This window comes from Triticum aestivum, chromosome 4A (assembly GCF_018294505.1).
Source record: "Triticum aestivum cultivar Chinese Spring chromosome 4A, IWGSC CS RefSeq v2.1, whole genome shotgun sequence".
NCBI lineage: Eukaryota > Viridiplantae > Streptophyta > Magnoliopsida > Poales > Poaceae > Triticum > Triticum aestivum.
The window spans coordinates 620,483,669-620,498,028 of NC_057803.1; the positions used below are offsets into that span (position 1 = coordinate 620,483,669).

Here is a 14,360-nt window from a genome sequence, read left to right on the forward strand (position 1 = left end):
TAAAAAGGAACTATATTTTCCAGTCGATGAGTAATATATAACAGACATCCAGCAGCGTGTTAAACATATTGTAACGTGACATATATTGTAACGTAGTATGTAGCTCCGGCTAGGTTGTTAGGATCGATATCTATCCTTCTGTAACCGCAGCCTTATCTCTCCCTCTCTTTCCTTGGTTCACAAGTTGTAATCCAACCAATTGTATGCGCTATATCCAGGGAGGTGCGCCCCTGTTATATAAACACGCAGCGCGTCCCTCCAACGAGGCAAGACGCTTAAGCCAATCTTCACATGGTATACAGAGCCTACCTCTTCCTATACATCTAGCATCCATCGTTTTCAATCCACGAGCTCGCCATGTCCTCCTCCTCCACCAGCGCTCCTCTGGCCGGCCTCAATGGTCAGGTTACAGAGAAGCTCACCCGGACGAACTACGTCCTCTGGCGTGCGCAGGTCACGCCACAGCTGATCGGGGCTGGTGTCTTCGGCTATGCTGAAGGAACAATCAAAGAACCAGAGAAGTTCATCATCACCAAGGACAAAGACGGCAAGGAATCAGCCTCGCCGAACCCTCTTCATCAAGTCTGGGTGCGGGAAGATCAGCAGGTATTGGCATATTTGCTGGTTAATCTTTCCAGAGAAGTTCTTGTCCAGGTGACCAACATCCACAAGGCGCACGAGCTCTGGGCTGCGGTGGCGAACATGTTTCGTCCCAGTCCAGATCGCGCGTGAACAACATCCGTGTCGCCCTCTCCAACGCAGAGAAGGGCACGCAGACGGTGGGCGCCTACTTCGCCTATATGCGTGGCCTCGCCGACGAGCTAGCAGCTGCTGGCAAGCCTCTAGATGAGGACAAACAGATCTCCTACATCATCGCCGGGCTGGGTATGGAGTACCAGCCACTGGTGTCGGCCCTCGACGCCCGCACCGACCCTGTCACGCTCGATGATCTATTCGCTCAGATGAGCAACTTTGATCAGCGCGTGGCGATGTTCCAAGGCAGCAACGGCAGCGGCTTCAAGTCATCCGCCAACGCCGCTGTTCATGGTGGCCGTGGTGGCTCCCGCCACCGTGGTCCGCCGCGCGGCAGGAGCAAAGGCAATGGTGGCGGCAACTACAGCAACAGCAACGGTGGCGGTGCTCCTCGCACCGGTGCCGGCGGACGGCCCTCCTCCAACAACAACAGGGGCCGCCGTTCCTCCTCCAAGAATCGCCCGATGCTGTCCGCTGTCAGATATGCGGAAAGCTGGGCCACTCCGCCAAAGACTGCTGGTACAGGTTCGAGGAAGATGAAGGTGACTCCTCCCAGGATGAAAAAGTGGCTGGTGCTGCCGAAGCTTCATATGGTGTAGATACAAATTGGTACATGGATAGTGGTGCTACAAACCACATCACCGGTGAGTTGGAGAAAGTAACCATGCGGGAGAAATACCGTGGTCAAGACCAGATCCACACCGCCAGTGGAGCAGGTATGAGGATCAAACATGTTGGTCATTCAGTTGTTAAAACCCCTTATCGCCCAATTCATCTCAGAAAAATACTACATGTCCCTAGTGCATCTAAAAATCTTCTTTCCGTCCATCGAATTGCTATTGACAATCATGTGTTTCTCGAGTTTCACCCCTTTTTCTTTTTGATCAAGGATCAGGCAACGAAGAAGGTTCTCTACCGAGGTAGATGCGTTCGAGGGCTTTACCCGTTGATTCCGGAGTTTAGAAGATTCAATAAGCAAGCATATGGTGTCACCAAACTCTCAACGACGAGGTGGCACGATAGACTAGGGCATGCATCTTTTTCTTTAGTTGAACGATTGCTTAGGAAGAATAAGCTCCCATATGTTGGAGAGCGTGATATTGAAACCATTTGTGATTCTTGTCAAAGAGCTAAAAGTCATCAGCTACCCTATCCAATTTCAACTAGTATTTCTACCAAACCTTTGCAACTCATTTTCTCTGATGTATGGGGGCCTGCCCCAGTTCAGTTGGTAGACACACATACTATGTTAGTTTCATCGATGACTATAGCAAGTACTCTTGGATCTATCTTCTTAAGAAACGATCCGATGTTTTTCAAGTGTTTCAAAACTTCCAAGCTCTCGTTGAACGAAAGTTTGATAGCAAAGTTATTGCTGTCCAATCTGATTGGGGAGGGGAGTACGAAAAATTAAACTCCTTTTTCCAAACTCTCGGTGTCTCTCACCAAGTGTCATGCCCTCATGCCCATCAACAGAATGGGTCTGCTGAACGCAAGCACGGACACATTGTTAAGGTTGGCCTTGCCCTTTTAGCTGGCGCATCCATGCCCCTTAAATTTTGGGACGAAGCTTTTCTATCTGCTGTTCACATCATTAACATGTTGCCTAGTAAAGTCATCAACAATGAAACTCCAGTTGAACGACTCCTCCATACCAAACCAGACTATACATCGCTTCGTGTCTTTGGTTGTGCATGCTGGCCAAATCTTAGGCCATACAATCAGTGTAAACTTATGTTTCGATCTACACAATGTGTCTTCTTAGGCTATAGTCCCCAACACAAGGGCGTAAAATGCCTAGATGTTCCCACTGGACGCGTCTACATATCTCGTGACGTTGTTTTTGATGAAACCAAATTTCCTTTCGCTGATCTACACGCCAATACCGGTGCACTCCTTCGCAAAGAAATTCTCCTTCTACCTCCAAGTCTCATTGGGAATCATGGGGAACACAACTGCAATGATCACATGACTAATCCTCCTAATACCTTGGCTGAATTGTGTGATGATGCAGAACAGCACAGCCAAGGCGATGCAGCAAACAGATTTGAAGATAATGAAGAAATAGCCCAAATAGGGACAGATCTACATTGGGATCGGCTCCTCCTCAGGGCGACAGGCTATCTCCTTCGGGATCCACCCCGTCTGCACGCGCGCGGGCCGCAGGTGCCAGCGATCCGCCCGACAGCGACCGCCCCGACCACTCCAGCTCGGCCACGCGGCGCGCCTCCATCGAGCCGGAGCCCTCCTCCGACCCGCACCTATCGACGACTGCCCCGTGGCGGCCTCCAAGTCGCTTCCCCGACTCCCTCCGCTGTTATGCACGGCGTCCGCACCAACCGACCGGTGCGTGCTCCCGTGAGCCGACCGCTGCCGGCGCTGCAGCTCTGACGCGCCCATCTGGTCCGGAATCGGGCGCCACCCCATCTTCTCCTCGGGATGCCGCGACGCCCGGATATTCTGTGATGCACCGCGCTGCTTCATCACGCCCTTCAGCCGTAGACAATTCTGATCCAGAGGCGCCTGCTTCATCACCGGCCTCGGGATCACCAGGGGGATCTGCTGCTGATTCTCCAGGATCTTCTGCGATTGTTGCTGCTACAACGCCTGCTACACCACCTCGGACACGTCTCCAAAGAGGGGTAACTCAACCTGTTAATTATAAAAAAATTCTCAAGTATGGTCTGGCATGTTCCACAGGTGAACCACAGTCTTTGCATGAGGCACTTGGTGACACACGTTGGAAACAAGCTATGGATGAAGAATACAAGGCACTTCTGAAAAACAACACCTGGCACTTAGTTCCCCCACAACAAGGTAAAAATCTCATTGATTGTAAGTGGGTCTTCAGGATCAAAAAAAGGTCTGATGGAACTATTGATCGCTACAAAGCTCGACTTGTTGCAAAAGGCTTCAAGCAACGGTATGGTTTAGATTACGAGGACACCTTTAGTCCTGTTGTCAAAGTTGCAACTATTCGCTTGGTTCTGTCTATTGTTGTATCCAGGGGATGGACTCTCAGGCAGCTAGATGTTCAGAACGCGTTTCTCCATGGTGTTCTGGAAGAGGAAGTATATATGAAGCAACCTCCTGGGTTTGAAAACAAGAACACTCCCTTTCATGTCTGCAAACTTGACAAAGCACTATATGGGCTCAAGCAAGCCCCCAGGGCCTGGTACTCACGACTCAGTCAGAAAATGTAGTCACTTGGTTTTATTCCATCCAAGTCTGATACATCCTTGTTCATATACAATAAGTCAAACACGGCTATATTTGTGCTTATCTATGTCGATGACATTATTGTTACCAGCTCATCTAATGATGCAGTGACAGGATTGTTAAAGGACTTGGGTGCAGAATTTGCACTCAAAGACCTAGGAGATCTGCACTTCTTCCTAGGCATTGAAGTCAAGAAACTTGGAGATGGACTGCATCTCTCTCAGGAGAAATATGTCAATGATATTGTTAAAAGAGTTGGACTGCAAGGATGTAAGCCATCACCAACCCCTTTGTCTAATACAGAAAAATTGTCTATTACAGAAGGAGAACTCCTGAATCAGGAAGATAGCACTAAATACAGAAGTCTAGTAGGTGCACTTCAGTACTTGACAATTACTAGGCCAGATATTTCATTTGCTGTTAACAAAGTCTGCCAGTTTCTTCATGCACCTACTACAAATCATTGGACTGCTGCAAAGCGTATAGTCAGATATGTGAAAGCCACTATGAATGTTGGTCTTAGCTTTAACAAGTCTTCATCTACCCTTGTTAGTGCCTTCTCAGATTCTGATTGGGCAGGAGATATTGATGATAGACGCTCAACTGGTGGCTTTGCAATATTTTTGGACCTAATCTCATATCTTGGTGTGCAAAGAAACATGCCACTGTCTCAAGGTCAAGCACAGAAGCAGAATATAAAGCATTAGCAAATGCTACAGCTGAGATAATCTGGGTACAGTCCATGCTCAAGGAACTTGGTATAAGACAGAGTCAAGCTCCTTGTCTTTGGTGTGACAATCTTGGTGCCACGTATTTGGCTGCTAATCCTGTCTTTCATGCAAGAACAAAACATATTGAGATAGATTTCCACTTTGTTCGAGAAAGAGTTGCTAACAAAAGATTGGAGATCCGTTTTGTTCATTCCAGAGATCAAGTTGCAGATGGATTCACCAAGGCATTACCAACAAGGAATTTTGAAGAATTCAAGCGTAATCTCAACTTGACCAAGTTGTGATTAAGGGAGGGTGTTAAACATATTGTAACGTGACATAATTGTAACGTAGCATGTAGCTCCGGCTAGGTTGTTAGGATCGATATCTATCCTTCTGTAACCGTAGCCTTATCTCTCCCTCTCTTTCCTTGGTTCACAAGTTGTAATCCCAACCAATTGTAATCCCAACCAACAACTGCTGATCTTCTCCTACTATTCTCCTTATATACAATATTAATTTGTAACACAGCATACTCTCCAAAATTTCTGAGATCTCTAAAGATAAAATGATGTTCTTCAGTGCCAGCGCCGCTTCTTCTTAGCCTGAAACATACCCCCTCCGTCCCACAATATAAGATGATTTTGCAAGCTATGTTACGTTGCAAAAAACATCCTATATTATCGGACGGAGGGAGTAGTACAACGACATTCTAAGAACCATAAAACCAAGCAAAAATGCCAGTAGCAAGGGAAAAGGGTGACAACCGCCTTTAGATGTTATTCGCTATGGCCTATAGCAAATTTTCTAGGCAACTAAGATGGGAAAATTTTGTTTTTGCCACTCTATATTTTGCCAATTTTCCTTATGCCATTCTAGATTTTGAGATTTCACTTCTACTACTCTTAGCTTTTGACAATTATCATGATTTCCATTCTGTGGCAAAAGAAAAATGATTTTATTTCATTTTTGCCACTGTTAGCTTTTGAAATGTATCGCAATTGCCACTCCGAAAATTTTGCTTTTGCCACAGAAATGGCAATTGTGATAATTGTCAAAAACTAAGAGTGGCAAAAGTAAAATGTCAAAATCTACTATGGCATAAGGAAAATTGGCAAAATCTTGAGTGGCAAAAATAAAATTTTCCCAACTAAGATAATGCTAGCTCAACATGCATTTAATAAAAAATGAATTACAAATCACAATGAAAAAATATTTGACGACTTAAAGCAAACAAATACTAATCTTTGTTGTTTTCTTTACCATTTCAGTAAGAAACAAAATGAGTACATGAGTCATCCTCATGTATGGAATGGATAAACAAAGCAAGCAGGAGCAACAAAATTAAAGCAAACTTCTTCAGAATGTTTGAAGCATGATCGGGAGAAATAGCTCGCCTCAGCATATCCAGCGGTTCATGTTTGAAGCATGAAGTATTGCCGACTCACTGTGGTTCGCCCTAAAACTGGCAATTTGTGCTATAAGTAGAGAAGTAGCAGGATCAGTGCTTGAAGTGGTCCTTGATAAAAGAAAACGTTCTTTACTTGCAATGCCAGCCAGGAGCAAGCAACTCGCGTTGTGAATGCCACTGGCACCGGTATGGGTGTTAAGGTGGATACACCCTCTTCAGAATGTCCCTTGGCTTTGGCTACCAACCCATCCTAAACCGGTACCAAATATTCTTCCTACCAGTTGGTGCAGCCATCTCCACATGCTGTGATGATCGCAAGCACGACCACCTACAGCTACAACTCCTAAACTGGTAGTATCATGGGCAGTTGACTTTCTTTCAAAGCTTTGCAGAGACATGCCAGGATTCAAACCTTCTTTAATGTCTCGACAGTCAACGAGCTAGCACCAGCACCTAGCTCCGATGATATGCTTCTAGCGCAGAGATGCTCTATTTCACACTTGCTTGATTTGCAACCAAGGTTACTAAGTCTAAAGAGAAAGTAAAAGAACCAAGATGCACTGTGCACAAGTACAACTATGGTTAGATAGCATTACACTGCATGCCCCTCTTTCTTGGAAGCTGGAACATCAACATAGCATAGCAAAAGTAAAAAAAACGAAGATGCACGCTGTTCATCTATGTTTAGATAGAATTACAGGAGCCTTCGCAGAATACACTGCATGTCATCTTTCTTTCCTTTGAACATCAACACATCATGGCATATAGCATATCATGGATTCAATAATTAGCCGCGGGCTTACAAAATACAACATGAATCACAGGCTATTCCTACTGCATGGATCCACTGTACTGCTTATTTACTCATCAGCAACAACCTCAGGCTGGGGCGCCGAAGTTATCTACGTTGAGGCGAACTGAATGCTACGGAGACGACATGAATCGACATGTACAGTGCCAATGTCTCGGGTGAGATAAGATCCAACTGTACTTCACATATGCTTTGCCCGGTTATCATTTCTATCAGCTAGCATGGATTAGTATTGTACTATTATTACTATCATAGTATACACTTGTGCTTCAAAAAAAGTGAGATGACATTGTAAAACCAGTCAGTCACCTTTCGCGATCACAACAAACATGTCGTCTAAAGACCACTTCTTAATCTCTGACTTATGCTCTGGATTAATGATTGCCTCATCGGTGTTTGCAAGCCGATAGCCGATCACAATCTCGTCTCTCTCACGAGCCCTCACCATTATGTCAGGAAACTTAACTCCTCTTGTTCGTACAGGTAAAACTCAGGCAGACCGTATGCACATCTCGTTGCCCTGTACCACAGGATTACCAGGGTCAGATCCAAGGCAGGATACTGGGTAGTTAACTTTAAAACCTATCATCTGGTACGCCATTAAATAGAGATGCTTCAAGTCATTGTTAACTGGTAGGTGTGGCTTGTACACATAGATTGTGGGAAAAGCATGTTATAGCAATATTAAAGCACAATTCAAATTATGTCACAATTGAGATAGTACCCTCCTCAGCGAAAAGTTCCTGGAGAACTCTGTTGATTTGCTTGTCTTCTGCTACCATTGCTAATGCCATACTGACAAGTTCATTTGACAGGACGTAATCGCTGATTTTGGAGACAGATACAAGGTTTCTAGTTCTTGAGTCCAGTATCTCACTGATTATTATTGATCTGTCCGATGCATGTTGCATCTTCTGAATCCATGAGCTGTGAGAGAAGCTATTGTGATGTAGAGGTGATTTTGACTCCTTCGATGATGGAAGACGTCTGGACTACAGAAGAAGGTACACATCAGTAATGCAGCGGTTATCTACCTGTGCACTGTCAGTTATATATGCTACAGCCAGGCTGCTTGTTGCTCACCTGAATGTCACGAATTAGAAGAAGTGTAGCTATGGACCGTGAATCCGATTGTACAACGGAGTCCTCCACCGACTCATCTGCAAGAATTAAAATCTGTGGTTTCAAAGTTAGCAATGGGTGTATTTCAGCATAGGTAAACTGAGAGTAAAAGAAATGAGAGCCAAGATAATTAACTATTTTGGACAACATTGACGGTTTCATGAAACAATCATTGTAGAAACATTCAGAGTACTATATTTGTCTCTATGATAGGGCATATACTCACAGAATCAAAGGTCTCAAGAGGCAAGCTTTCTAAGTGCCGCCTGATGGCAACATTCCCTTCTTTGTGTACAAGTTTAATGTTTGTTAGTCCAAGAATATCCATACCACTGTCAGTCAGTTTTGCCTCCCTCGCCTTCTCTGGCACCTCATTGAACATCCACAATTCAGAGCCCGGAGCAAGAAATGCTTCTAGAACCTACATAACAGCACCAACATTCATATCCAAAATGTGCGTACATCGATCCTGGCAAAATGCGCAGGTTAACTTACCATTATCATATGGTGAATGTCACGTCGCCAACCACAGAACAAAATTTCTCTGGATATTTAGGAGGGGTGGGAACGTTAGGTAGAAAACCCTTATGCAGCTGGCAAGAAATAACATAGATCAAATAAAAACCAAAGTGAATAGGAATTTTTTATCTGGGCAGTATGACTGGCTTGATGATAGTTGTAGAAAGAGACTAAATATTAAACAACATTAAGCATAGCTCAGAAAATTAACCTCTGGTAGAGGAGCAGGTGCATAAGTATCATCATCTTCTGCTATAACAAGGATCTCATCACCTTCTCTTAAAACATAATCATCATCCGGATTCATTAATATACTTCCAAATGCTGACGCAAGCTTCACTCCGCAGGGCACAGCGTTAGGGAATGAGATTAACACATCGCCAAACCGGCATGCCATCCAATTTTGGCCATCTTTTTATACAAAATTCTGCATTTTCAAATCCCAAAATATCTCCCATATCTGCAAAAGAATATGGTGGGTTAGCAATCTTGGAGATACATCCCGGGCAAAAATACAGGACCAAACAACATTGCAGTTTAGTATGCCAGGCTCAAAGATTTTTGTTTCTTTTCTTTCTTACTGGAGAACCAAGTGTTACATTGAAATATACCTGTGCCAAGCCAGGTTGGAGTGCACACTGTATCATCAAACGTCCAATGACATCATGGGAAACAACTGTTTCAATTAGTTCACCTCCAACCAATTTCACTAAAGGTTCATTGTCAAGGTCACTCATCTCTACAACAATATGCCCCCTTAAGCCCTCTTTTACTCCAGTCAGGCTCAGTACGAGACGCCAAAGCTCGTGCATCACTCTGGGGGGAATGGAGAAAACGAACGTTGAGCAATAATTATATGAGTTGTTAACCCCAAAACTGTAAAGGTGGATAGAAAAAAACACTAACTTGGTCTGCATTTTCATCAGGTGCTAAAACAATAATAACACGTGCTTCGGAAACAGAAACCTGTGGGGAGGAAAGGGCATTTAAGGTAGATATTTGCATAACACATAGCATGAAAAGAAACCATCCGAGGAGTGTATCCATATTGGAAGATCAGAAGAATAGCTCGGTACCTTCTTTAGATCTGCTAGGATTAGAGGACTGCCGCTTCTACATATTACAGATGTTCCCATGAAGTCAAATCCTAGCTTTCTATGTCCATCTCCATCTCTTCCTTGTTTCTTTCTGCGAGGACAACAACTACACCACCACCAATGCTTTTATTTGCTATAGCTAGCTGCTTCAGAAGAGAGCCCTGCTCCACATAGTGAAAAAGTAGTAAGCCAGTTGATTCAGTCTTTATCAATACCCAAGCAAGCAAATCAACCTCAGTGCTCAGTGCACAACTTCCCTCGGTAAGATTGAAGGATAATGTACAAAATGAAGTGCAAAAAGTGACTAAAAATGGTGAAAAAAGACCAACATTTAACTTCCAAAGTTGGTTTGTCTAAAATGGAATTAAAATACAGAATTAAGTCTTGTGCATTGGAATCCTTGAAAATAAAATCCTACAAGTCAGCATGCATAACATTTCTTACAAGCCTACTTCGGAAATGCACTGCTAGGGGATCGTCAGGTTTTATCACAGCACGCTTTACTATGTTATCTGCTGCCTGACCGATTTGTTACTTATAATTGATACTAAAGCAATTTTTCACCAGAACATTACCAGCTTGTTGCTTCCATCCGAGGATTAGTATATGGTTGACCTCTATCACCTCACTTTGTCCAGGGCAAGCAACTTAGCATACGGATCCCCGCCGCCCTGTTCTCCTTGGTCACCCTGAACGACAACCAACGGTTTGAGATTTCGTGGGCGGTTCAAGTCAGATCGCCGACGAGATAGATAGGGCTTGGGTTGGGTTGGTACCTGACTTCGGGTTGGTGTGATGTTGCGGATGAGCTGCCCGGCGCAGATGGAAACGGCCACGCCAGTCGCCGCGAAGATTGGATACACCTGCACATCATCGCGTGTTTCATCATGAGAGGAGATGACAAAACAGATCATCCACCCACGAAGATTCCTTTTATCAGGAGCAAATTGATAATATGACACATCTTTTCCTGGCACTTTGAGTGTGATGACACACTTTTCTTTGATTTGATTACTGACACATCTTTGATTGATAGCTGGATTAAATGACACAAATTAAGTTTTTGTCTCCTTTTCTAGTAATGGACCCGCAGTCTGCACGTAATTTGTTATAGGACGGTTTTGCCCTTGCACCAATTTGCTGCCTGATTCGATCGAGGCTTTCCTGGTCGAAGGAAACGACTAAGTCCAAATGAGACGGAGCCACGCATAGGAGGAAGAGAAAGCCCTGCGCCGCCGCCTCTGCTGCTGCGTGCTTCCTCCCACACCGCGCTGCCAGTTCCCCCGCACCTACCTCGCTGTGCCGCCGTGCTGCCAGTTCCCCATCGCCTCCTGTCCTGCTTCGATCTCATCCCGTGACGCACGGCCGCCGCTTCCTCCTCGCTCATCGACTGACAGGTGGCATCCCATCTCTCTCTCTCTCCCTCCCTCTCTCACTCTAATCGTCTCACTCGTGCACGCAGGAGGTTGAGTCGTGCAGGAACCCAAGATCATGGAGATGATGATGCGGGAGAGCTACTGGGCAGGCTTCACGCAGAGTAGAACGCGCTGATTGCATTGATGGAGCCAGATGTCGCAGCTTTGGAAGCGTACATATGCATCTTATTCAGCAGATTTTTGTGGATTCACATATATATTCTTGTGACATGTGAAAATGGTACAAAAATAAAGAGAGATCATGTCAAACAATTGGTGAAAATGATGTCAATTTTTTGAACGAAACTGTGCATAAATTCATGCCACAACCATCAAGCGAGGGCTACAGTTCTAGTATTTTGCTGCTGGCCATATGCTACTTCAAACAACAGCAGCTAGCAGCTACAGAAGGCTCCAGCCAACATCAATAAGCAAGCAGAGACCTACAGTCTACAGAACTACTTCATACAACAACATCGAGCAGCTAAAAAGCTAGCAACGATGGCACGCTCCGGCGCCGTCGCGGCCGTGTGCCGGCGATGGGAAGGAGACAGCGAGGTGGCGGCACGCGGGAAAGGAGCCACGGGGAGCAAGGCGCCGGGAAGGAGGCATGCAGCAGGATCACCTAGTTTCATACTGTAGAGCTCCCGTATGTACTCGTGCATGAATGGAGCCTCTACATGCATGTACTGATCGAGACGTGTTTGGCTCGATCGAATCAGGCAGGTGAGTCGGTGCGAGGGCAAAAGTGTCCCAAAAATAATTACGTGGGGCTCATACCTGGAAAAGGAGAGAAAAACTCAAAAAAAAATTGCGGAAGAACTTTCAATTTATTCATCTTCAATCAAGGCAGTACAACGAACACCAGAAATAAAAATTACATCTAGATCCGTAGACCACCTAGCGACGACTACAAGCACCAAAGCGAGCCGAAGGCGCGCCGCCGTCATCGCCCCTCCATCACCGGAGCCAGGCACAATTTATTGTAGTAGACAGTCGGGAAGTCGTTGTGCTAAGGCCCCATAGGACCAGCACCACAGAACAGCAACCGCCGCCGATGAAAAATAACGTAGATCGGAACGATCCAAACCGAAGACACACGAACGTGGACGAACAACGACGTGATCCGAGAAAATCCATCAAAGATATATCTGCCGGAGACACACCTTCACACGCCCACCAACGATGCTAGACGCACCGCCGGAACGGGGACTAGGCGGGGAGACCTTTATTCCATCTTGAAGGAGCCGCCGCCGTCTCGCCTTCCTGAGTAGGACACAAACCCAAACAAGATTGGAAAAAACGACTAAAAACGGAGCACTCCCGCCGGCCCTTGCCAGGATACACCGCGCCTCCATGGCCCTAGGCCAACGGAGACGAGGCGGACCTGCGCCGGCGCCGGCGAGAGGCACGAACCTTAACTTTTTTTCTTGGAGGAGGAGGAGGCGGTTTTACGAAGAAAATCTCAATTTGTGTCAATTTATCCAGCTATGAATCAAAGGTGTGTCATGTAATCAAACCAAAAGAAAGGTGTGTCATCATATCAAAGTTCCAGGAAAGGTGTGTCATCAGATCAAAGTTCCAGGAAAGGTGGAAGTTTCTGATCTACGAACGATGTTGGTAGCAGCGAGAGCCGAGGAGAAACGAAAAGGAGGATTGAGCAAAGGTGTTACCTCGGGGCGAAGCCATCGCTTCCAGGCGGCCGAGGAGGAGGCTGCGGCGGCCATTGGCACGGTGTTATTAGGTCTCGATCTGCTCGAATATTTCACCTCGAAGGGGTCGTCCAGGAAGGCCGCCGCCCCGCACTTCCGGGTGCTGTCGACCTCCGCCGCCATGGCACAGCGAGAAAGGGGCCGGGGCTTGGATGGTGACGAGCTTGCCGCACGCTCCTCTGCTAGGTGCCCCGGCCCTCGATGGTTTGCGGTGCGGCGAGGCAAGCTGTGTGGCCGGTGGATGCTGCTGCTCCTCTGCTAGGTGCGGCGAGCTGCTGGACGATCTCGGGCACCCACCTTCAATCGGGCTGCTGCTGCTCCACCGACGTGGAGGCTCTACGGCGGCTCCCCCAGCCGGATCTGGCACTCTCTCCGTCAGATCGGATTGGGGAGGGAAGCTCCTAGCCTTGGACGAAAGGAGGAGGGCGGCTTGATGGGAGTGCGGAGGTGGCTTGATGGGAGGGCGGCGGCGAAAGGATGTAGGTAGCGCAGGGATCGACGACGGATCGATGGGAGGGCGGCGGCGAAAGGATGTATAGGTAGCGCAGGGACGAATGCGAGTTGTGCGTGCGGGTCGTGCCCGTTTTTTTCGCTGGTTTTTCTTCGTAGATTTTTTTTTTTCGCCTGGTTCTGTTGCTTGCGAGGGGAGTACGTAGAGGCATCGCTAGGTGGTCTTTGAGTTTTTTTAGCCGCTCGTCGGTTCAGGGGGAATCGCTGGGAGGTGGGAGGGAGGACGAAAAAAACCCATAATAGGTGGGATGAAAATTAACCGCGAAGACTACGAACTGAGACATTAGGAGTAAAGAAATATAAATACAATAAAATATTTTTTGTACACATACATTATATATTTTCATTATTTAAATGGTCAAAGTTTGACCAAAAATATAATAGGCCCAAAACCCCGGATGAAGGTAAAAAGAAGAGTAGCGAACTAAAGTATGATGGCAGAGAGTAGTCAGAAGCATCACAGATGTTCAACGATAGGCCGATCATACGTATACATACCTCAGCGATAGCAAAGCCTGAAGACACGACTGGTATTAGCTGATTAAAGATTTATGTCATAGAATGTTCTCTTTATGCAATTAGTTTCACCGTACCAAACATATAATTTGACCTCCGCCAACCACACGTGTGTGCAATTGGGCTCGTAGGAGGGTAATGGCAATTCGACGTGATCTCCCGGGTGATCACTCCCTACCTGATTGCCTCCGACCAACACATGATCTCTTGTGTACCCTAGTCAAATACGCCCCATGACCAGCTCCATGCCGCCGCACCCATAGGAGACTGGACACCACCCATTTGTCGGCGTGACAACGCCATTTTAGAGAAGACGTATCTCTAATTCTCTTTCTATTGATACGATCATCAAAGACTTTGTATATAAGAATCTTTAAGTCTAGAAGAGCCCCATATTCTCATCCTGCCCCGGGCCCCTAAAATCTCATGACCGGGCCTGGGAAGTTGTAGATGCTTACCGACTATATTTACACAACCACCACATTAGGTCTCTTGTCTTAGGTAATGTTATCTCCAAAGAAGACCTAGGTAGCATGTAAGGAGCTTAGTTAGCATTTTCATTCCT

General features: G+C 46.1%; 1 protein-coding gene and 2 pseudogenes across 6 annotated transcripts in view; 1 reads left to right on the forward strand and 2 right to left on the reverse strand.

The window, feature by feature from the left end:
* The first annotated feature begins 839 nt into the window (after positions 1–839).
* On the forward strand, positions 840–978 carry LOC123088949 (uncharacterized; annotated as a pseudogene).
* Positions 979–7,104: 6,126 nt separating this feature from the next.
* LOC123084098 (probable ion channel POLLUX) lies at positions 7,105–11,029 on the reverse strand (annotated as a pseudogene).
* Positions 11,030–12,003: 974 nt separating this feature from the next.
* The window catches only part of LOC123087648 (G-type lectin S-receptor-like serine/threonine-protein kinase At4g11900), an 18,026-nt gene continuing 15,669 nt past the window's right edge, over positions 12,004–14,360 (reverse strand). For all 6 annotated transcript variants that reach the window (XM_044509689.1, XM_044509692.1, XM_044509690.1 and 3 more), the window contains one exon: positions 12,004–12,323. In XM_044509689.1, the coding sequence (XP_044365624.1) occupies positions 12,286–12,323 (38 nt within the window). In that variant the 3' untranslated portion in view covers positions 12,004–12,285. The remainder of the gene's footprint in view (positions 12,324–14,360) is intronic.